The following is a 26058-nucleotide window of genomic DNA, read 5'->3' as shown; positions in this document are numbered from 1 at the left end:
CAGAAAGAAGAATAGACCAACAGATGGATGGATGGATGGATGGATGGATTGGTAGATAGGTAGGTGGGCAGGTAGATAGGTAGATACATACGTACATACATACTTACATACATAAATCAGAGAAGGGGTAAGTATATAAACAGACAAAAACTGGATTGTATAGTATGTTACTGAATAAAATAAATGCCATTTACTTTGCTGGAATTTAAGGGAAGAAAAAGGAGCTAAAGTACAATTGAAGGACTGTACTTTCAATATTCATTGACAAACTTCTTAAATTTTAACATCTCTCTATAATTAGAATCATGAAAAATATTCACATGTGGAGATCATTGTTTTAACTACCTGGTCAACTTTGGAAATCTTTTCACTCCCTGCTATGAAATAGTAATGACTTGAAACATTTCCTTTTATCTCACCTATTCATGTCTTTTAAGAAAAAAATTTTGTTTATTGTTGTCATTAAGATTTAGAACATTTTGTTCTGGTTCAGTAATGATAATTTCCACAATTATTTAATCTTAGTTTGTATTAAAATGAATTCAATGACCCGTTTACAGGTTAAACTTTTCCTACAAATGAAATGAACATCTCGTTTGTGCATCAGTATGACTATGCTTCTTTTAAAAATTACATCTGATAAATACTACCAAATATGGGCAGTCCTTGTGATGATCTTCCTCAAAGAGTTTCCATTTATAAAACACTCACCTTACCTTAGAAAGACAGAGAAATAATACTCGGTCTCAATATCTTCACATTTGAGAGGAATTTGAGAGAAAGTACAAACAAAATTGTTATTAAATTGCAAAAACATTTTGAAAAATTTCCAACTCACATCACGTGTAGAATGTAAGCCTTCACTATTCTTTGGACCCAGGAGTTTCTTCATGTTTTCCTTTATGTTTTCCTTTCTCTGTTGTCTGAAAGCTTTCTCTTGGTCACACAGAGCCATACTAAATCGGAGGTCTGGGGATGAACTGTATATAAAACAGAGATAATAAACTAATGTCCTCAAATCTATAGCCTTGTTATACATCATCCAGTTCCCACAACCCCCGTAACTACACTGATATATTCTCACTTCTTCCCTCAAGCCGTTTCCAAGGAGGGGATCTGAAATAAACTATAAAACAATGAGATTGTGTCTTATCACAGCAACATCCAAGGGACACGCCTCAGTTTTATCTCCTCTTCTGTTCCTCACAGGTAACCACTATCTTCAACTTGCTCTTTCTTTTTCTGATGTACTTATTTATAATCTTACCTTATACATTTAGGTCTAAATAATATCAAAAGTCATTTTATAGGTTTTTAATATTTTGTGTAAATGCTATCAACCAGATGTATTCTGCAAATCACTTTTTCCACTGAACTTTTTTTTGAGGATTCATTTGTGTTTATAAGTAGAACTAATTCAAATATCTTTACTACTCTGAGGCATTTTCATTATTTGATTATTGCACAATTTATGTATCCATAAGTATTGGTGTTATGTCCATTTTTTTTTAACTACTACAAGCAGTATTACCACAAACATGTGGAAAAGTTTCCTGTAAGACATACTCTTTAGAAAGAACACCTCATTAAATTGTGACAATAGATACACTTATAAAGTACTTTTATTTTACAAATAAGTAAAAGAGTGATTAGAAATATTTCAACTGTTAACAAAATTAGCAAGCAGATATTTAAATCCAGGACTTCTCATTCTACAACTCATGTTCCTTGTAATACACTATACTGATCATTATCTTACAATAAGCACAAGAAGATTGATTTTTAAAAGATCTACAAGTAAAGCAATGAACATAGATGTTTAGAAGATATCAGTATGAAAATATGTAAAAGAAAACTGAAAACATTTTGAATAATTTTGCAAATATAGTAACAGAAGTATGGTTCATATCTTCTGTACTATCTTTAAGCTCTCTAATTAATTTCTTTCCTGATTTTATTTTTTATTTAATTGAAGACATTCCATTGAGTTTTTCTTTAAAGAGCATTTCATTTTAGAGTCAAGACAAATTAACACATAAAACTAGAGTTTGATTAAAGTTTACTGTAAATATATAGTAAATTGCTTTGGGACCTATGTATACTATTTAGCTGAGGTATTTTTCCTACATTATTTTTGACAATTCTGCTTTGTTAAAGCTAATAGTGTCCTAATTACAGCAATGGAGACCATTTCCGATTAAAATGAATAGCATTACTTTCATAGTCAAGTAACAAAAGTATTTCTAATCTCATGCCAAAATATATCACTTATAAGCGAGAACTGATGTATGCAAAATAACAGATGTAACAAAGTTGGACTGTCCTTTGATACATCCTGATATATACTGAAGGGCAGCAGTAACTTATGTAATAATTCTCTAAGTTGAATCAACATTATCCAGGGATCAAAATAAGAAAAATATATAAACCCAATGTCAATGTATCCATAATCATTCATTTAGCAAGTTATAAGACTTAAATGTTACACTAATTTTGTGGTGTTCATGTTGGAGAAGGCAATGGCACCCCACTCCAGTACTCTTGCCTGGAAAATCCCATGGACAGAACAGCCTGGTGGGCTGCAGCCCACGGGGTCGCTAAGAGTCGGACACGACTGAGCGACTTCACTTTCACTTTTCACTTTCAAGCATTGGAGAAGGAAATGGCAACCCACTCCAGTGTTCTTGCCTGGAGAATCCCAGGGACGGGGGAGCCTGGTGGGCTGCCGTCTATGGGGTCACACAGAGTCGGACGCGACTGAAGCGACTTAGCAGCAGCAGCAGCATTAGTAACTTTGGTAAAAACCCACTTCAAAGAGATGCAGAGAGCTTGAGGAAGGTAGCATCTATTGACCTCAGTCTTAGGTGAGAGATGAACTTATTCTCAAGGCAGGCCTGACTCCCCTAAGTCTCACCATTTGAAAATAAATAAATTGAATTTCCAGCATTCATTATTGGAGGCCACTTTGAAAGAACAACACACATCATGGAATGTAATCATTTGTTTCCTGCTGATCATTATGAACAAAGGCAGTCTCAATTTCAGTGTCTCCTCTTAGAGTTTCCTGTTCACTTTCGTGTTTTTTAATATCCATCTGAATCAACAATGAAAAATCACCTTCAATAGCTGTATTTATCTCTATGGGAATAGATACTTAACTTGATGGAGGGCCCTTTCTAAAGGCTCTTCTGACAATTATGATTTAACCACCAAATTATTGGAAACTTAAGCAAAGAATATTAGTTGTTTTTTTTTTTTTAATGCTATAGCTAATAGGAGAGAGCTAAAGAAATGCAAAGTACATTTCGTGCACATTTTTGATAAAGCTGTCAGAATTACTTCATATTTTTTTTTACTTAATATATTAAAAGCATAATGTTTAACAATTAAAATCAGTGGATCACTCACAATATTTTCCATCCAATGAAATAAATGCACTTACCAAACTTCAAGAGACATTTCCAGAATCATTTCAGTGACCTAGAACAGACAAATTAGTCAGGTAGGTCATAAAATGGATGTGTGTTATATATAATGCAAACAAAGTCAAAATAATTTTTGAGTGACAGATGACTTTTAACCTAAAACTATGTTAAAAATAAAAGTACTATAGCTCTATTAAGATCCTAAATTATAAGTATATTTCAGTAAATAATTCTTTGCTATTTTTTCATGAGATAAGCCTACTTTATAATCATTCTTTTCTTTTACTTTTTGTCTGTGCCATGGGGTATGTGGGATCACAGTTCCCTGAACAGTGATCCCACTGTAAGGCATGAACCTTAGTCCCTACAGTGGAAGGGCAGGGTCTTTAGCACTGGACCACCAGAGAGGTCCTATACATGATTTTAACAAGCATAACAATTGCGTTGATAGGGTTGTTATCCTCTTTCATCAAAAAAAAAGCAGTGCATTTAAAAATCATTTTTCAAAAATCATAAAAATTTCCTGAGATTTAAAACTCCAGAGATGTGTACCATTATTTAGGGGCTATTCCCAGGCCTCAAAATCAGGGGCCAAAGTTAAAGAAAACCTGGATGAAAAGGTCACAATTGTGCATATGTGACAAATGTACACTGTAGTAAACCAAAGACAGAATGCCCTCCAGGGTGGACAGCAAGACCTGGGGGCCAGCCAACTGTGGTCAGTGTAAGAAACTTCTGAAATTGGGACGTGGGGCTCAAGTTTTTATTTCTTCAATACTGTGTGAACCAACCAGACTTCTGGGAGGACTCTATCCTTCCAACAGGCCAATTTGGGTTTAATGAAGAAAAGAATGACTAACATCCATGAGAAAAGGCATATTAAAAATGTCTTTCCAGAGACTATAAATCTATTGTATAGAAAGACCTTCTCAATATTATCCCTGCCATGAGTGATAAATGATGTAGCTTTAGATGGTTACGAGAACCAAATGAGAAAATGTTTCAAAGTTTGCTGCACAATTGTAAGCTGGTGCTATTATTTTTATTACATCAGTTACCTTAAGAATATAGTTTGAATGAATGTGCTGAATACCTTCAAATAGAACAGAAGTAGGATATGCCTCTTAAAATGGGAAGAGGATATTTTTTGAGCCAACACAAAATGCTGCAGATTATTGACTTTTTCTTTTTTTGGTTTCAGGAGATGGAATAAAACAAACTAGACGGAGCTTTCCAAAATGTTAAAAAAAAGCTCATGGATAATTCTCAGTACTGAATTTTATGAGTAAGAAAAAGGCATGGAAATTATCTGTACAAAAATTTGCCTCTCCCACTAGATTGTAAGCTCTGTCTTAAGTAGGTCTCTATTACAAGTTCATTACAGTGTTTGGCATACAACATACAATCAATAAGTATCTGTTGAATTACTGTGCATGTGTGTGTGGAAGAGGAGCAAATAAGGTATCATTTCCAGTCAAGAAACATTTCATTGCTACTAGAGGAAAAAATCATAGGCTGGTCCCACCCACACAGCAGTTCTCATAAGGAATTCTATGAATATTCAGTATTACTCTGAAGTTGATAAAATAATCAAGAATCTCAGTACAAATGGAATTATGCATACCTAGAGAAATTGTAGTTCAGTTTTAAATCAAAAAGGTGATTGGCTTATAAACAATTTATGTAATTGCTGTGTATTCTATCAAGGAAAGCACTGCTCAGACCACATTTCAGCACATTTCTATTTCCACATTCCAAATGGAGTCTTTCCCAAAGAGGGGTTTGGAAAGCATTTTACACTGAGTGAGTTTAATTCTTCAGATATTTAGTAAGAAAAACAAGTGGATAAAACACAGTCTGCTTGTTTAAAAAAAGAATACATGAAAACTGATATTAAAATGAGACTAGATTTACTGTTTTTATCTACAAAGGGCAAAAGCCCCAAGAAAGAATGGACATTAAAAGAACAAGATTACAACATGGAGTTTTCTAACTCATGGAAAGATTCAAAGTTGGGATGGTCTTCCTAATTCAATATGACACCTCATGACAGAAAGTGGAAAAAAGCTGGCTTCTAAACTGGTAGATCTCTAAATATTTTAAATTTAAAAACATCTGATGCCTGAATATATCTAATGCTTACTTGTCCCAACAATAATAGAAGGAAAATTAACTGCTCTGTTTATGGTCATATTTATTTTCTCCATGAGAACGTCCCTTCTACATCCAAATGCAACATTTCTTGGCTAAGACACTCATGATCCTAGACAGACTGAGAAGACTCTTTAAATGAAGGCAGGAGGAGAGAAGAGAAGACATGACTTTTCTGAAATTTGGAGTATTATAGAAGGTGCTGCTATGGTCCTTGTCACATGGATTCAGGTCCTTACTTCCATGTATTGCCCCAGAGGACCACCCACAACCTGGAAGAAATTTTAAATTCTCCCACTTGATGCTCTATGTTCAGACATGCTATGAAGATGGACATTCACAATCTCTCTGCATCTTTCACCTGGAACATATCATTACAGATAAAAGAGCCACAAAAATATGTACTTCCTATGAGGCATTAAACAACTATTGAAAACTCCTTCCCACACACTGCATGAAGCAGTTCTGCATCGCCCTCTTCCAGGTTGCTTGCATTAGCAAGGCTATTAAAAGGAAAGGTGGTCAAATCTCCCTGGTCTCCTAAACCCCTAAATACACTTAGTCAGGACAATGAAGAGAAGTCCACCTCTTCTAGGAATTACTAATATAAAAAGCAGGCTACTGCATATTCTAGGGGGAAACAACAATCTCTTTTCTGAATTTCACAGTATAAAACAGTTTTAGATGCTTACAGTGGAAGATGTTCAGTTGGGGCAGTCAGGGGAGGGAACTATAGACAAGAAACTATTTTTTAAAGTCATTTCAGACTTAAAAATAATTTTTAAGGTATTTAACCCACTAATTCTCTTGTAAACTCCCCAGGGTTATTTTGAAATAATAAAGCGAATATAGTAAGCACAGTGCCCAGCATTAAGAAAGTCCTTTAAAATTATTTCCAAAGGATACACACAGTCAAATAAGTTTTAACTTGAAAATCTATCCTGTTAGTAAAGAGCTCTTCAAATATGCCACATCATCACTTATTATAACACTCCAGTATTTACAGACTTTACTTTCAATAAAACTTATTTTGAATTCTGATCCCTTCTAAGTACTTTACTCATTTTACCCCCTTGTAAGAAATGAAGAGCAGCTTATCACCATGTTGACTCAATAATCATTACATCTTTCAAGAGACTGACATGATATTTTCTAATTTATCTGTATTTACCTGACCTAGGCAAGATAACAAAAAAATTATATCAACAAATAAGGGTCATTTCTACAAAGAATCATGTTTACATAAACTGTAACTTCATCCTATGAAGAAGGAATTGGATGTGGATGTAAAAAAGTAGGCAATCCAGGTGCAAAGGGGAAATTATAATCTCACCAATACAAGTCACAGCTAAATAAATTTTGCATGTTTAAAGTTGAATGATACACTGCTAAAAGCATTTTTTTAAAATACATATGATTTTTTTATATCACTGTAAACTAACATTTTTTAATTGAGATGTAATTCCACATACCATTATACTAGTTTCAGGTACATAACAACGATTTGGTATCTGTATATATTGCAATAGGATCACCACAGTAAGTCTTGCTAACAAATACAGTTTCTTAATAAAATTAAATTTTCATTCACTACCAGGAATCATATAATCCATCACCCAAGAATTCAGAGCAGTTGTACCTCCCAAAATATCCCAGACAGTCTTAAAAGATTTGAAAGACAAACAAATACACTATTATTTTTGTGGCCATGTTTCACTTTATCACAGAGTTTTCCTGTTTACACTTGACAACAGTCTCTTTTTCCATAAATTCCCTTTTTTTAACGTGGACATTGGAAATTCAGAAAGAACTGTGTAACTGTCAGCTATCATACAATAAACCAGACTTCCTAAAGCACTACTATGAAACCAAAATACTACTCTTTTTCAAATGGGAATCTCTCATGCTCTTAAGTTTTTCTCTTTTTTAAACTTCATTTCTTTCATTATGCTCGTCTGAGCACTTTCCAGGTTTTCTGTGTTTCCCACAAGGGCATTCATTTATCCATTCTTTCAAAAATGAAAGTATCTGATGCCTGTCAGGTCAGATAAGTAACATTAAATAGACTGAAAGTGCCCTAGTCCTTGATGGAGCTTTGATCCAGAAGAGGATCCCAAGGATGCAAGGGCATTCTCAGATGCCCTGAAGTCAAAAAGTTATAAATTGTAGAAGTATCAAAATAGATTCATGTAAGTTTCCATTGCTAGTATGCCAAAATACAAATGCGTTCTCTCATAAAGTCAGGAATTGTTTGGCCTATGTCTGAACTCTGCCTTATTTTAATACAATGGCATTCACATCTTAGCTGAAGATCTCCCAAATTTCTCACAAAACTTGATATTTCTCTTGCTTTCCCTCCAAATTCTGCTCTGTCTCATTCACTGTGCTAAATCGTAGTCTTTGCCTTCACATATCAATACACAGTTTTCCAATGCAATCATTCTGATACTAACTCACGATCAAAACTACCTTTCCTTAATTTTGTCACTATCTTTTCCATAGGACTCTCTCATTCGTCTTCAAGTTGCAGTCAGGAATGCGCAATAACCAAAGAAAACATTCAGTCAAAGTTAAGATACCACAGAAACCATGAAATATGGCTATTTTAAAACAATAACACTAACTTAGAAATAAATATGTCCAATTGAAACACCATACAGTGGGAAATCTGAGACCACCTTCCTCAGAGTATTGGCCAAGATAAAGATTCATCTAGAGAATTAAAAAAGTGTAATTTTTACCCATCTAACTTCAAAACCTTAGCACGTTCATGATTTTCTTCAAGTGGGTCATTTTGCTTACACAAAACATACTAAATTTGGAAGAAACCCTATCTTTCCACTTAAAAATGGGATACTGCAACAAACACCGCACTTGATATATTCAGTAATGGGTGACTAGAGCAGTTTCGATTCTGAACTGGGTTGAAACAATGATCACTAAATGTACAGTCTCTACCTGTATATAAAGAAGTTCATTTCAGTCAGTAAGTTCAAATCAGCAAGAGTAATAGTTAAATCAGGTTCATGAAGCACTTGAGAAATACTTCAATCCAGCCAGTATAATTATAATGAGAATATTTAATATTTATTTGGTGCTTAGTGGGCCAGGCACTGCTCTATAAAAGTTTCCATCTATAAACTCATTTAACCATAACCACAACCTTTAGAGGTAGGTACTACATATAACTCTGCTTCACAAATAGAAATGCATGGCTAAAAGAAAAAAAAAAATTCATCCAACATCATGCAGTGAATAAGTAGCCAAATCATGAGTCCAACCCAGACGGCTGTCTGTCTGACTCTGAGCCTAGGGTCTGAAAATCTGCACGTCTCACCAGTCTCGCTCGCAAGACAACTCTGACTCTCTCCAAACTTAGGATTCCAACAAGCACAGCCTAACTCAGGTTTTATGAATGTTAGCTGGGAAACAAAACTGTGGGCTCAAATTGGTTTTCTCCTCAAAAAAAAAAAAAAAAAGAGAAAGAGCATTCTAAATTGAATGATAAATCATAGTCCCAGGAAAAGCTGAAAAACTTCCTGCTTTCCAACTTCAGCTGATTCTCACTGTCACTGAGCAATCATTCCATTTTCTTTGTCTTAACACATTAAAGGTAATGCCACACTTACTTTTTGCTCATGTCACCCTGTATTCTTCACACCTATACCTGCCACTTTCAACAGAGCTAGTCTGTTAAAGCTATATCAACCTTCTTGTTTTCAATATCAAACATTCTATATCTTTACCTATCAACTTTTGACTTAGTAATACTTCTGAGGAAAAAGCCAAATCCTGTTTGCTCTAAATTCCCCCATGACCTGGTCAAAACCCTTCCACGACTCACTGATATCAGTAAGATAATACTCAAATTTCAGCATCTTGAATTTGAGCCCTGCTAAGGTTTGATCTCCGCGTACCTTCCTTCACACATGAATGCCCTTCCCACCCCCACCCCCACTGGCCCTTGTCTAAACACCATTTCCTGAACATTCTTGTCCTTTCTAGTCCTGGAACTGTGAGCAAAGGTCCAGGACTCTTCTCTCCACCGGAATGGCCTTCTGACCTTTCAGTGACCCAACCATATCCTTCCTTTAAGAGCAAGCCCCCACCATTGACCCACAAGGGTCCACTGTGACCACACGCCCGTCCTCATCTCTGGCCACCCTCCCTACGACTCTGCTCCAGCCACGCTCTTCCTCTCACTGTTCTCAACAAGTCAGGCAAACCTCCGCTTCAAGACCTTCCCACTCCGAGCGCCTTCTGCCTTCAGATATCATCACAGATGCTGTTCTTAGTCACATTTTTGGAAATGCATTTGCAACCCTCTTCACAGACATATGCCTACTCCCCTCCTCCTTCCTTGATTTATTTAGCTCTCTATCCAACATAGGTATCCTTTACTTATTTATCTTACTAGGTACTGGGTTAGGCAAAAACTTCATTCAGGTTTTCTGTATGCTGTTAGGGGACTAACCTAAACAAACTTTTTGACCAATTCAATAGAATATGAGTTCCAGGAGGGGAGGGATTCCTGTTTGTTTGTGTATTGCTGAATAGGTAATGCCTAAAGACTATGCACACAGTAGGTGCTCCATTGTTATTTGCAAAATGTATAAATGGATGAATAACTCTCCTTATAATTCTCATTTTATACATTATCTACATGATTTATTTTGTACTTGCCTTACAATTCATAAGTCCTGGGCTCTAGTTACTGATGTGCTGAAGTGTGTTTAGGGATGAAACAGTCTACTTTATTTTTTAATTATAAATTTATTTATTTTTAAATTGAAGGATAATTGCTTTACAGAATTGTGTTGGTTTCTGCCAAACATCAACATGAATCAGCAATAGGTATACATATGTCCCATCCCTCTTGACCTGCAGTTTGTTTTCAAATGTATCAAGATGGAGACTTTCCTGGATGCTCAGTGGTTAGGACACCATAGTTTCACTGCAAAGAGGCTGGGTTTGATCCCCAGTCAGGGAACTAAGATTTCACGAGCCTTATTATGGCCACAAAATATATATATATATATATACACATACATACATAAGTATGTATCAAGATGGTTTGATGGATGGACAGATAGAAAGATATGTGAAAAGCAAAAAGAATAGAATGTTAATTGTAGAATCTAGGTAGCATTTATATGGGTGTCCAATGTAAAAATATTTCAACATTGTATATGCTTGAAAATTTTGATAAGAAAATTTAAAAACAATAATACCTTTGAAAGGCCTTTTTTGACTATATAAACTCCATTGCCCACCAACTGTTCTCTATCACACCCCTCTATTTTATTTTCCCCATAGTATTTATCACTGGCTTATATTATGTTGATTATCCTTTTGTTTCTTGGTACCTATTTACTTTCCCCATCAACATGCAAGCTCCCCGGGAACCATCATCTACCATGTCCTCTGCTGTCTGCGCACCACTTAGAATATTCCCTGGAACACAATCAGTATTGAATAAATAAATCAATGAACAGGTGTGTCATGAGACTGCTTATTCTACTACTTTTCAGCTTATCATAATGTTTACTCCTTCTCCAAAAAGACTATTAGTTCCTTGAAAATGAAACTTTTGATAGCTTTCCTGATATGAAGCAAAGTTTTAGGTACACTGTAAAGACTCAGATTCTCATATTAAAAAATAAGCTATGGCTAGGTCAATACTTCAAAGATGCATGAAAAAGATTTTTTAAATTATTACATTATCATTTTCATTAGATATCATTATTACATTATCATTAGATTTTAATTATTACATTATCATTTTCCATATCTGTAAAGGGGAAGCATTGAAAACTTCTGGGTAAAAACAGTCAAGTGATAAGCAAGACATTCTTTCTAGTGCATAGAAATTCATGAATTTAAAAGTATCTAGAAAAAGTTAATGGAGGGACTTTCCCTGGCGGTCCAGTGGTTGAGACTCAGCGCTCCCAGTGCAGCAGGCGCAGGTTCCAGCCCTGGACTGGGAAGATCCCAAAGCCTCAGAGCAACTAAGCTTATGTGCCGCAAGTACCGAGGCCGTGCTACAGAGTCCATGCTCTCAGAGCCCGCGCTCAGCAACAAGAGAAGCCCCCACAACGAGAAGCCTGACAATCAGAATTAGAGACTAGTCCCTGCTCGCTGTAACTAGAGAAAAGCTAGCTGGCAACAACGAAGACCCAGTGTTGCCAAAAATAAAGAAATGATTTTTTAAAATTAAATTAATTAAAAAAAAAGAACTCTCATTCAGATTGAAACTACAAAGGACTCTGGAGAATGGTGTAATGAAAAAAAAAAAAGTTGCTTGGCCAACTGTTTTTTCAAGCACGGTAAAGAAAATAATTATATAAGCTACTCAAAATTCAAGAATGCAGAAAGTCTTTTTCAGAGCCCGGCAATCACACACCTGAGCATAGGAAATGATAGGAGAGGTGATGCATGTTTTCCTACAGTTTCCTCTCTTAAAATCAATCTTTGAGTCACAGACTGAAAAGCAGAAAAAACCGTTCCATTTTGGAAATGCCAGTCATGCTTACAAAGCCCTCAACAAGGGTCTGTTGAGAAGTGACCTTAGTAACATGCGTAGGTAATATTAACCTTTAACCATCTTGAACTCTCTACTCACTGCCTACCAGCAGGTACCTGCCAAGCTGTGTAACTTGTCATGCCTCAGCTTGCTTTCTTCTTTCAAGACTCCATGCCTTGGCAGTTTCTACTAGAAACTAGAATGCTCATAACTGCTTCTCTGCCTACTGAAATCCAGCTTTTTACAAACATACATATTGTTTAACAGGCACACACACACATGTATGAGCCACTGAGTATTATATGTATGGATGGCTAATCTATGCAAATATTATATATATTTTTATAATCAATTATTGTTATATATTTTATATATGGGCTTCCCACGTGGTGCTAGTGGTAAAGAATCTGCCTGACAATGCAGGAGATGAAAGAAATGTGGGTTTGATCCCTGGGTTGGGCAGATCCCCTGGAGTAGGAAATGGCACCCCACTCCAGTATTCTTGCCTGGAAAATTTCATGGGCAGAGGAGCCTGACAGGCTGCAGTCCATGGGGCCTCAAAGAGTTGGCCACGACTGAGCACATTTTATATGTACTGTTACATACTTAATGTATAAACTAATATATGATCATATTTCATACAAAATTATATAAATATAAGTAATAATTATATCAGATTGCATTTAAATGTAATATGCATTAGAATCTATTCTATATATTATATATAAATTATACAGATAAATAGAACTAACTCATTTAATCATAGTGATTCTCCTGTGAGATATTATCTCCACTTTGCATGCTCAGTCAGTCATGTCCAACTCTTTGAGACCTCATGGACTGCAGCCCACCATGCTCCTCTGTGAACCGAATTTTCCAGGCAAGAATACTGGAGTGGGGTGCCATTTCCTACTCCAGGGGATCTGCCCAACCCATTGCCATTTCCTTCTCCAGGGATCTCCACTTCACAGATGAGTAAATTGACATTCAGAGAAGCTAAGTGATTTTGCCAGGATGAAATGGATGGTAAGAAACAAAGGTGGGATTTAAACACCAAACAACCTGGCTTCAAATGACAAGGTGTTAACAGCTATGTTCACCGTTTGACCTGCTCAAAATCACCTACTGATATGGATCCACACCTGGCCTCCTCTCATAACACCATCTTTCTTTATTCTGTCTTCCCACTGCACTCTGTATATTCCTCACTGATGCTTAATCTTGCTGTGTGGTGGTTTCTTTTCATCGCATATATCTCCCTGTATCTATTTGCTTTCCCAACCTCTACCTCACCTCTGCCCCAGATGAAGATAATTGAGGGAAGAGCTTCCTATAGCTTCTTCTTCTTTAGATGCCTTGAACACAACACAATGATGGGTAGACTCCAGTAAACACTTGAAAGAGTGAAATATGAATGAAATAACTTTAAAATGTGGCCAGTGTATCTCTTGGCACTGGACAGAAAATATATAGAAGACATGCTTCCTGGAGCAGCTAAAGGGATCAGTGGGGAGTGTGTGACCGTAGTGTTCATAATGCACCAGGGTTCCTCTGATTAGATGAGCTGGTCAAGTAGTCCTCAGGGCTTAAGTCAGTTCTTAAGCATGCATGACCACTATTCTAAATTCCTGGCCTACAGGATTTTAGTTTGAAGAGGTTAAAAGATTCAGTCCCAATGAACAACATGTAATTATCATGGAGGTTCAGGAAGAAAGAGATAATTCGGGATGGTAACTGTTCGGAAAGGAGGTAAGATTAAGGCATATGTACATTTGAGTGAGAGGAGAGAGATTTGGAAAGTCATTTGAAGGGACAAAAACACTGAGCTGCACCCAACAAGAATAAATTAATGCAGTGACAAGCTCTCTGAATCCTGGTTTACCAGTTGCTTACATTTCTTATTGTAAAATACTAGTTTCCTGTAAAAGTAAGTTTCCTGTAAAAAGAATCTAATGTTTTCTCAGTGTAAATAATTTTTCTAGAGTCTTATTATTCTTAAAAAAAAATTATTGAAATCTCAGAAATGCAGCACACCTAAGAAAAAAAGAAAGGAAGGAAGAGGATTTCCAAACATTAAACTCCAACTTTACAGATTAACTAGATTTTATCTGACATGAGGTTGAAAAATAATCCTGTTGTGTTGCTTACTTGATTGAAAATAAAAGGAACCTGTTTCTTCTCTCCCACTTTCATAGAAGATATTGGAAACGTTGTTGTCCCAAGAGTTTCATCCATAACATAATTGGCGTCCATTAATGTGATCTGTAGAGAGTAAAAAATAGAGCACAGGTATCAACTTTTTCTGCGATCTTTGGAAATTGTATCTAAAATCTCCACCACACTTAAAAAAAGTGAAATTTTTCAAGTAATATTTAATAGTCATTTGAAATCCTAAATATTCTACTAGTAATAATACTTTGTCTTTTCTTTCTGAGTTTCTAACATAATCATTCACTTTTTCACTTTTGTGATTGACCTATTCATTATCATATTTTGAAAAATGAAATTTCTCCCCTCTCAGAGGAAACGTTATTTTGGAATATGAGAAAGAAGTTAATGTAGAAAACACTTGCAAACTGTTGGAAAAGATCTATGTGAACTTATTTTAAAGCTAAGTATTTCAAATTTAAGCTAATAAAGTTAACTTACTTTGACGTCCTAATCAATTGGCAATATTTCATCCTTTGTACTTGGATCCCCCCTTTTAAAACAGAAAGAATGTTTTCTCCAAAGTGCAATTGATTGGCATGGTTTAGTCACTAAATCACGTCTGACTCTTGTGACCCCATGGACTGTGGCAAACTACATGGTGAGGATTAAAGACTCTAGCCCCACCTAACTCCTGCATTTGGACACTCACATAGCTTGATGTGTGGCAGCTAGAAGCTCATCTACCGTATACTGCCAGCTGGACTCCAGCTACCTACCCGAGAAGAATGAATGCAGTGAGAGGAAAAATGTGATGCTTTCAAGCTCAACTTGAAGATAACCCCCCGCCCCCAATGACTCACTTGACCCCCACTGACCCACTATCCCCCAATGACTCACTTACCTCTAAAACATTTTCCTGATTAGGATCCAAAATAAATTCAAAGGTCTCATTCCACACAGGGTTTATGTCATTATTGAAGTGTCTTGTTCTCTTCCTGCTGTCAGGGGTTGAAGAGATGAAAAGTTCCACATAGGGGTCTGGAGTGTCAACTGTAGACAGTAAACACAAGTGAGAAGGAAGCAAAAATGTGATTAAATTCTCTTTTTTTTTTATCGACATGTGTTATCAGGTTATTTTCAATGAATCTACAATTACATATTTGAAATGTCTGAGACCAAATAATATATAATGGAAGAACATTGTAGGTTATATACTTTCTACATATTACACCCCTGGACTTCCTAATAGTCCTTTGTGAGGGAAGCATTTATTAGGTGATCTATTCAGAATTCCTCTGACTGTCTAGAGGTCACTGCAATCAACATCTCAGTCCAACTACAGACAATGATAACAATCTCTTTTAGCTAACCACAACATAACCTCTAACACAGGACTACATGGTGACAAGATTATGAGCTCAGGATCATCATGATTGTTTATATTAGAAAAATTACCCAACTATGTTATTTGCCAAACCAAATAATGAAAGCCAGTGTGACATAAATACTGTTTATAGTTATAAGGATGCCTTGGATGGTTGTAAAGGTTGTACACTGAAAAACTCTAAGGGGAGGCATTTACAATAGTAGTCAATACATATTTCTATATTTATTATAGGGGTACTCAATCAGATGGAAGTGAGTGTATCAAGGAAGTGACAGCTTTTTCTGTTGCATGTAAAGACCCACTGAGTCAGGACATGATATGGGTATCTTTTTAAACTGAGGGAAATAACTGCAATGAACTGTTTAAATTTCCTCCCTCTCTCTATATATATTTTTAATAGCAAGGCAACTGACCCTGTGTGTGGAAATATTGATCATTCTCTCTTTAGTGGCTCCTCTGAATCTTACACTACTGCACTTTTCCTACAAGACTGTGAACAACTTGAGGTTAGGAACTCCTCTTTGTATCTTCAGAATCTAACAACTATCACAATATTTAAGGTCTCCTAACCTAAGGACTTGATTTTTCTCTTTAACACATCCTCTCCTGTGTGGCCTAATTATAACTCATAACCACGAAAACCAGCCATCGAGTGATGACTGACAGGATATCTGCTGAGCACTTCACATGCATGAATCTCATTCTAATCTCACAAAACAGCACTATAAAGTACTCTTAGTGTTGAGACGACAAGAAATGAGAAATGTTAATATCACACAGCTAGTAAGTATCAGAGCAAGACGCAACTGCAACGGCCATTCTCTCAATGAAATAACGCTCCTAAGTGCTAAAGATGTGATCATAACGGGTGGCTTGCCAAGGAAAGAGGAGCTAGAAAGGAGTTTTGGAGAAGAAGGGAGACAGGAGGAAGGGAAGAGAGGGAGAGTGGAAACAGAGAGAGGGTAAGGGTGGGAAGCGAGAGAGAGAGGTGCAGAAGTTCACCAAAAAAAGATGCAAAAATTGTAAACAAAGGAAAAGCAAAAACAATAGTTCTTAAATAACTGGCTTTCAAAGAATAATTTTTAAAACAATTTTTTAAAATATACTTTGTCCTTTTACAATAGTTATGGTCAAATAATGTAATTGATGCCCATCACAGTTCTTCTCTGTGGTCATCAGGCTTTTTAAGTGGGCTTTTTTTTTTTTAACTGTTAAGTTAGAAGACCTACAAATGAAGAATAAGCCTTTGGGATTGTCATTTAGTTAATTTTTCCAATTGGAGTTTATGCATCATTGGTCAAGGGCAGCTGAGTCTTAAAACTGAGAGTATAAGATAAATGCCTAGGGTTTTGATTAAATACAAAGAACTTTGACCCTCATTCCATAAGACCCATAATCAGATCTATAGTGAGATTGGGGATCTGCATTTTTAAACAATTACTCAGTTGACCTGAGGAGGTCATGTCTGTTCACACTTTTGATATCTTTATTTTAGAGAGAAGGAAATAGCTAGTTATTTTCATTGAATTTATGTATTTCTTCATATTGAGATATAACTGATATATAACACTGTGTAAGGTACACAATGTATTGGTTTAAAACATTTATATATAGCAATTTCTAACTTGATGCTTTTCTCTCTCGACAGATCAATAGTAGACAAATTAGAAAACAGGAGACTAGACAGGAAGGATGGCAAGAGAAAATGGGCCAAAGAAGAGAAGGACATGCTACGAGGGGACTCAACCCACTCCTCAACCAAGAGATGACCGTTCCTTTTCCTTAGCTGTGTTTCTGCCATGTCACCAGTGCACAGGGTTGCAAACCACAAATAAAACTACATATTTAGAATAGCAAGCAGAGGACTTCTCCAGTGGTCCAGTGGTTGAAAATCCACCTACCAATGCAGGGAATACAGGTCTGATTGCTGGTCTGTGAAGATTCCACATGCCGTGGGGCAAATAAGTCCATGAACCACAACTACAAAGCCTGTATTCTAGAGCCCAGGTGTCACAACTAAGGAGTCTGAGAGCCACAGCTATTGAAGCCCCTGACCCTAGAGCCTGTGCTCCACGACAAGAGAAGCGTCTGCAATGAGAATTCCATGCACTGCAATCAGACCACAACTAGAGAAAGCCCACATGCCGCAAAGAAGACCCAAAGCAGCCAAAAATAACTAAATAAAATTATTAGACTAGCATGAGGTGGAAGATTATAAAGAAAAATACCTTTCCTTTTCTGAGTAGAAGTACATACTTTTAAAGAGAATATGCACTGGCACTTCACATTAAATGTAAAAAAATGTAGCCCTTCCTCATCCCATAAGTTTAGTTTTTTATGGGACTAAAACTCTTTCCCCCCCCCAACCCCCGAAATATTAGAAATGAAGAAGGAAATGGCAACCCACTCCAGTATTCTTGCCTGGGAAATCTCATGGACAGAGGAGTCTGGTGGGTCACAGTCCCTGGGGTCGTAAAGACTCAGACCCAACTTAGCAATTTAACAAGAAGAAAATATTGGAAAACAAAAAGCCAAGCAAAAGCTAATCTTGAAAACAAAAAGTATGCCAGGAAGGGGAAGTAAACATGGTAAACATCATTCATTCATTCAACAAATATTTGGGTGCCTACTGAACGTCAGGGACTGCCCATCAAGAAACAGTTTGAGGGAGCCAAACATGAAAGTGCAGATTTGAAACATGGAAGTGAGTCAAATGCTAATAGCCTAATTTTAGAGGCAAGGAAGACAAGCAGATACACTAAACTAGTGACTAGTAACTCAGTCACCCAGGTTGTTACACATACATAATGTTAAACCGTAGGTGGAGAAATGGCCTTATGTGGTTTGATCTTTATCTGAATCTTTGAAAAAGAGGAGGGACAGTTTTTCTCCAGTCAAACAAGAAAGAGAAAGTAGAAAGTGAAGTTCTTTGTGAGGAACTAGATAGGGGCAGGAAGCAGCAAACTGAAGCGGCATGAATCAACTAGTGATATTACCATCTTGTCATTTTGGACTCTCCTTGGGTCATATGCTTTTCCAGATTCTAACTCTTGCAAAATAATTAAGAAAATACCATACAACATGATGCCAGCCCTGTGTTTATATATCAGAACATCAGCAGATTTTTTTTTTTTTAATCTTTTGGCCATGCCACATGGCATGAGGAATTTAGTTCCCCAGTCAGGAAGTGACCCATTTCCCTTGCATTGGCAGTGCAGTTTTAGCCACTGGACAACCAGGAAAGTCCAACAGACATTTTTTTAAAAAGAAAAAAATTGAAATCGAGTGCAAATTTGTCATTTTAGATTCTTATTTTTACTTTTGAATACAGTCAATACTCTAAAAGTTTTTGTCAAGACTGGTGGTTTTTCTAGTTTTGCTTCATTAATAAGACACATCAAAGAGGAGACATCAAAGGCTGCTAGACAGTGGAAAACCACCGACAGCTGCAAACCGTGATACTGAAATCGGCATCATTGCTTATCTTTGCAAGTTAAGAAACAGCTGTAGCGGTGGTGGACAACACAGGATGAAAGGAAGTTTTAAGAAGCTATTTTAAAGTTGGGTTAAGAGAATCACATATCTCAGCTCACTTTAAAAAAAAAAATCTATAATCTTCATTGGCAGGAAGCTTTGAAAGGGGACATCAGTCCATTTTTGGCAGCAAAACTTAGCCATACTTTATAGAGTAATTCCTAGAAATGCATTAAGGGGAGAAGAAAGTGAAACACATGAAAAAAAACTTTATTTCATGCCTTGGTGAATTAAGGCCTACCAGATTAACAGGGTGTTGAGTCACTGATTCAGCTTCACCTTGATTAGCTCCAACGAAATGGGTGGTAAAGATGCAATGTGTGGGCTCAGACTTTCTTACATCGTATCCTTTTGTTTGAATCGTGACTAACAAAAATGTTGGGGATGTGAGATACAGATCTTTTTTTTTCGCTCCCATAAAGATGACATGAAACTACATGCATCAGAAATAACTTCAGAATTCCCGGGTTGTAAAACTTCTCATAAACTTCAGTAGCTGAAGGAGTGCCCGCCTAAAGTCATAACAAGGCCATCTGTCATCTCAGATTTGTCTGAGTCATACATTATATGATTCATCCCAGGAGCTGGTGGCAGCTTCCACACTCCAAGTTTGATTTTACATATGCTCCATTTGCTTCTCACACCCACCTTGCTCAGCAGCACCTTAAACCCTTTGCTTCAAATAACGCTGGTCCATGTGCTGTGCTTAGTCGCTCAGGCGTGTCCGACTCTGCAGCCCGTGGACTATAGTCCACCAGGCTCCCCTGTTCATGGGATTTCCCAGGCAAGAATACTGGATTTGATTGCCATGTCTTCTTCCATGGGATCTTCCTGACCTAGGGATCAAATCCGACCCTCCAGAGTCTCCTGCATTGGAGGTGGATTCTTTACTGCTGAGCCACTGGTGAAGCCCAAAGATGCCCCATAATGTTACAATTCATGTGATATATGCAGCAAAACAAACAAACAAACAAAAAAATGAAAGGAAAAGTCTCCCCCAAATCTACAGCAAAATATCCCATTTTGGGGACTTCTCTCGTGGTTCAGTGGTTAAGAATTCACTTTTCAATGCAGAGGACTCAGGTTGAATATCTGGCCAAGGAACTAAGATCCTACATGCCTCTGAGCAACTAAGCCCATGAGCTGCAATTACCGAGCCTACATGCCACATCTGAGAGTCTGTGCACCACAACAAAAGATCCTGCATGATGCAACAAAAGGGCCAAGTGCTGCATCTAAGACCCAATGCAGCCAAATAAATTAAAAACAACAACAACAAAAAAAATCCCATTCTGAATAGCTGCAATCCACTGACAGTGAGCTTAAAGCAGTGTTTCCCAAAACACAGTCCACTAAAGCATGTTCACAAAATCACCTGGAGTGTTAAAATGCAGACACCTTGCATCTTCAGAGTCTTCAGCATGGATCTGGAAATCTGCATTTTTACAACTTCATCAGATGATACTTAGGCACACATGTTTGAAAAGTGGGGTTTAAAGTACATTATGACAATTATGTATCATGGGCTTCCCTGGTAGCTCAGATGGTAAAGAATCCACCTGCAATGCAGGGGACCTGGGTTCGGCTCCTGGGTCTGGAAGATCCCCTGGAGAAGGAAACGGCAACCCACTCCAGTATTCTTGCCTGGAGAATTCTGTGGACAGAGGAGCCTCATGGGCTATAGTCTGTGCGGTTGCAAAGAGTCAAACACGACTGAGCAGATAGCACACACATGACAATCAAATAAAGAACAATGGTTTAATAACACCCACAGAAAATAGAAACATTTTGGCATTGAGAAGTCAACAAGCTCACCAACCTTCGTCATGGAGTTATTCTGCCTGTGGACTATATTAAGCACAACAAATTAATTCATGTCTGTTTCTCTCTAGCCATTAAATACATTTTCAAGTGACCAAATGAAAACAAATCCAAGAATAAAGTACATGAGGGTGTGTGAGCTGGCACTCTATTTAAGGTGATGGACTAATATTCAAGTGTTCTGCTTCAGTTGCCACCAAAGTATGAATGCCATAGTAAGACCAAAAATTAAATAATAATTTGTTGAAAAAATGACTCTGAATACTATTCTCCAATGGGGTCATTCCTTTAAACATTTATGATTTAGGAATAATAATTGGAGAATTTACAGCTTTTAAACTTAAAGATTTAAAAAAATAAACTTTTTTATGATGCCAACCTTTTCACTATTCCCACGCTTTTTGTTGTTCAGTTGCTAAGTCACGTCTGACTCTTTGCAACCCCATGGACTGCACACCAGGCTCTTCTGTACTTCCCTATCTCCCAGAGGTTGTTCAAATTAATGTCCGTTGAGTTGGTGATGCTATCTAACCTTCTCATCCTCTGCCAACCCTCTCTCCTCCTGCCCTCAATCTTTCCCAACACCAGGATCTTTTCCGGACAGTCAGCTCTTCATATCAGGTGGCCAAAGTATTGAAGCTTCAGCAACAGTCCTTTCAATGGATATCCAGGGTTGATTTCCTTTAGGATTGACTTTAGGATTGATTTCCTTTTTGATCTCCTTGCTGTACAAGGGACTCAAGAGTCTTCTCCAGTACCACGGTTTGAATGCATCAATTCGGGCTCAGACTTCTTCAGCACTCCCTGCACTATGCCAGCTCATTTACTGATATAAGCCCTGGGAAAGCGATGGTTAGCTCCACTATAAACATATGAATTTCAGTAACAGTTTAGTCCCTTTCTTAATGTAATATTTTTATTGAAGGATAAGATAGATGCAGAAAAAATTATTAATAGATGATTTTAACCATACAGTTTGCTGAATTTTCATAAAATGAACTCATCCATGATACCACCACCCGGATAGAGATACAGAATAATATCAGTACTCCAAAAGCCTTCCCCATCTCCTCCAAAAGGGTGACCATTACCCTTCTTTTGTCACTAGAGAATATTTTTACTTTTATTTTTATCCTTATATACATAGAATCAAGAACAGTATGTACTCCTGTACATATCAGTCTAGCTTACTCTGCTCACCATTAAGTTTGTGAGATTCATCCATATTGACATGTGTAGAATAACACACTCATTAATTATTAATGTAAACTGTTTTACTGTTTGAGCATTTCATAAAATATTTATCCATTCCACCGTTAGTGGACATTGGATTGTTTCTACTTTGGGCTATTACTAATGGTGCTGCTATGAACATTCTTAGACGTGACATTTGGTGCACACATTTTTATTTTTCTGATGTGAAATTCCTAAGAATTCAATTACTTGGATGTGGAGTTATTATGTCTTTGTACATCCTGATGTTAATACTCACATGGCAGAAATCATACTCCATATTTAATATTGTCAGTTTTGTAATTTTAAACATCTGATGGATTTGTAACAATATCTCACCGTAGATTAAATTCACACATCTTGCATGACTATCTGAGGTTGAATAATTCTTTATGTGTTTCTTTTGATCTGTTGGATATGTTCTTGAGTAAAAGACATACTCAAAATTTTGTCCAATAAACTTGGCATTATTTATTAGAAATGCTGCCTTTAACCCTAATACTACAGTATAAACATTTCATTAATCAAGTGGTTGTATAAGTGTGTATGGACTTACAGACTGTCTACTGTATTCATTTAAGCTTGTAGCAAATTCAATTAGTGTTATTACAGTTTATAATAAATAATAGCTTTATAATAAATTATTATGATAATTATTATATTTTATAGTAAATTATTATACTGTAAATTATTATTATTATTTTATTTCAGCACTTAAAAAATGTCATTCTGTTACCTCATGGCTTCTATCTGGTCTGCTGAGGGATTTACTTTCAGTTCTTTTCTTTTCTCTTGTTCAGTCGCTCAGTCGTGTCTGACTCTTTGCGACCCCACGGACTGCAGCATGCCAGGCTTCCCTGTCCTTCACTATCTCCCAGAGTTTGTTCAAACTCACGTCCATTGAGTCGTGATACCATCTAACCATCTTATCCGCTGTCGCCCCTTTCTCCTCCTGCTGTCAATCTTTTCCAGCATCAGGGTCTTTTCCAACGAGTCAGCTCTTGCTATTCTGAATATATCTTTTCCCCTCTGGATGCTTTTAGGATGTTTTTTCTTTGCCTTTAGTTTTCAACAGTTTTAATGCAATATGCGTAATATCTGATTTTTTTTGTATTTACCCTTGAGTTCAAAACAGCATTTTTATCAGTGACAGAAAATTCTCAGCCATTATATCTTCAAATATTATTTCTGCCCCATTCTCTTTCTCTTCCCCAGAGATTTTTAAATCATACCCCAGATATTCATTATACTTTAATCTATATTTTATTTCACATTTTGTTCTCTGTATTTTAGTCTGGATACTTTCTACTGGCCTATTCAGTTTACTAATTCTCTCTTTTCAACTGCCTTCAAACTATGGCAAACCCATCTACTGAACTTCGATTTTCATTTAGTGTGTTTTGAGTTTCAAATTTTCCATTTGCTTTTTTTCTATGCATCTGGATCCCTGGTAGAATTCTCCATCTATTTTCTTGAACATCTATTTTGCCATCTATTTTCTTGAACATATTCATCTTAGTTAAAGTTCATATCCAGTACTCAGGGATCTATTTATTTCTGATCTTGTTTTTTTGGTCTACCGGGCAATTCTTGACTGAATGCCCAGAACTTTTCATGAAGAATTGTGGAGGAGCTAGATCTACCTCCTCAGAGACCCATCTTATTCTCTGGCAAGCAGTGAGAATGGGTTGAATCTGCTCAATTTAATAAAAAACTGACGACTTAAATAAAAAACTGACTTGACTTAAAGTTCAGTCTACTTCTTACCCACTCTCATCCAAAACCTCTCAACTGAGAGCCTGGGGTGTGTCCTTGGCCCCTTTTATTTGGCAGTTCTGATACCCATTTTTCTTTTCCTCTTAGCACTATGATACTGCCAACAACACTGCTTTGCTTTTCTCATATTTTCTGTTGGCTTCTTAGCCTGTTGCCTTGTATAAATTACAGATTTGGCTCCTACACATCGTGAAGGTGCTGACTTCCAGGCTTCTCTATGCTTCCCTTCTCTCGGGGATCTTGCCCCTCAAATCCTAACTGACTTGGTTCTGAAATCCAGCTTTCATATCCCCAAGCCCTTTGAGATTGCCAAAGTTCTAGTGGATTCCCTGCTTCTTCACTACTTGGCTACATCTCACATCCCCATCACCCCCACACCCACTGAGATTCCACAGTGGATTGAGTGGGAAGTGGCTAGCAGAATACTGGACCTAATTCAATGACTTTTCTTCTCACTGAGATCTTAGTCCCTCAAATCCTAGTTGACTCAGAGGCTTTTCAATCTTTCAGACATTTAAAAAATTAATTTAATCTGTATTTTCTAAATTGCTCTTAGGAGACAGGAAAGCTCCACTGTTAGTTACTTCAGCATAGTCCAATGATCATTTAACTATTAACTTGAATAAACATATAACTAATCCCTATTCTTTTTTATTTCCATCCTCCATGTAGTTGTTCAAACATTTACTGCTTTTCTCGAGTCACCTATACTACTCACTATTTCTCATCTCAGAAAACAATTCGGGTTCACACTTCACTAGGAAAACAAGAAGGAGAGGATTAAATGCTCTCTTCTAGTTTCTCTTCCCCATCCCTCACAATTTAAAAAATATATTTATAGTAGGAAATTGTATTTATTCATACTTAAATTCTTCCCTGATGTCTTAGAAGAAAAAGTTTCCATATACTCTTTTCTCAATTTCAGACTATTCCACCTCCTCTCAGAGATTTCTCATTTATTTATCCCCAACCCCAAATGTAACCTGTAAATATTTGCTTGGGCTTGGCTGCTTCCTTTCAACTTATAAATATAAACAAACATTGATTATTCTAAAAAACAAACACAATTTTAATTGATTCTGCCAATTCCTCAAGATGTTTCTTCTCTTCCATCAAATTTTTGGAAAAATAATATAGTTTATATTTACTGCTTCTAAGGCCCATTAGCCATAAACTCCTAACCTATTATGCTCTGCCTTATTTTATTACCATAATCAGTCTATTCTCTCTTATTTTGCAGTTTTGTTGAGATGTAATTGACAAATGACACTGTGTAAGTTTGAGGGATAAAATATGATTATTTGCTACACATACCTACTGCCAAATGATTACCACAGTTGAGCTAGTTAACACCTCCATTTCCTAGCATAACTGCCTTTTCTTTATTGTGGTAAGAACATTTAAGATCTACTCTCTTAGCTAATTTCAGGAATATACTACAAGTATTTTTTTTTTAATTTTAGATGTATTTATTTATTTGACGGTGCCAGGTCTTAGTTGTGGCATGTGGAATCTAGTTCCCTGACCAGGGATGGAACTCATGTCCCCAGCATTGGGGGCGCAGAGTCTTAGCCACTGGACTACCAGGGAAGTCCCATAAACATAATACAATGTTATTAACTACACTCAGCATGCTGTACATTACAGCCCCAGAACTTATTCTTCTTATAACTGGAAGTGTGTACTTTTTAACAAATATTTCTCTGTATCGACCTCCTCCCCTCATCAACTCTTGACAGTCACCATACCCCTATCATAACTTCAATGTAAAATTCAATAAGTTTTTTTTTCTCAATTTTCATTTGATTTGGCACATATGCAATGCCCTTTATGCAATTATCTTCTTTTCTGTTCAAAATATCTTTTTCTTTCTGATTCCCTAACTACATCTCTGTTTCCTCATTGTATCTGAAATCTTTTACCCCCAGCTTACCACTAAACTATGGACTTTCTCTTCACTGATCTTACACATCTCCATTAGAATGTTTTAGAAGAAACTGAACTCTTTAAAAAATGTAGAGCTCACGTAGTCAAAACCATTTGAAAAGGAATTATCA

The 26058-nt window shown here is 36.6% G+C and overlaps 1 protein-coding gene across 2 annotated transcripts in view; it reads right to left on the bottom strand.

The window, feature by feature from the left end:
- Positions 1 to 26058, bottom strand: part of PLA2G4A (phospholipase A2 group IVA) — a 162769-nt gene that overhangs the window by 71084 nt on the left and 65627 nt on the right. For both annotated transcript variants that reach the window (XM_061160947.1, XM_061160948.1), the window contains 4 exons: positions 15152 to 15300; positions 14248 to 14361; positions 3443 to 3480; positions 839 to 980 (listed from right to left, as the gene is read on the bottom strand). In XM_061160947.1, the coding sequence (XP_061016930.1) occupies positions 839 to 980; positions 3443 to 3480; positions 14248 to 14361; positions 15152 to 15300 (443 nt within the window). The remainder of the gene's footprint in view (positions 1 to 838; positions 981 to 3442; positions 3481 to 14247; positions 14362 to 15151; positions 15301 to 26058) is intronic.

The sequence above is a fragment of the Dama dama genome, chromosome 14, assembly GCF_033118175.1.
Source record: "Dama dama isolate Ldn47 chromosome 14, ASM3311817v1, whole genome shotgun sequence".
In the NCBI taxonomy this organism is placed as follows: Eukaryota; Metazoa; Chordata; class Mammalia; order Artiodactyla; family Cervidae; genus Dama; species Dama dama.
Note: the sequence above shows the minus strand (reverse complement) of the source record. Positions and strands in the feature narration are given on the sequence as shown.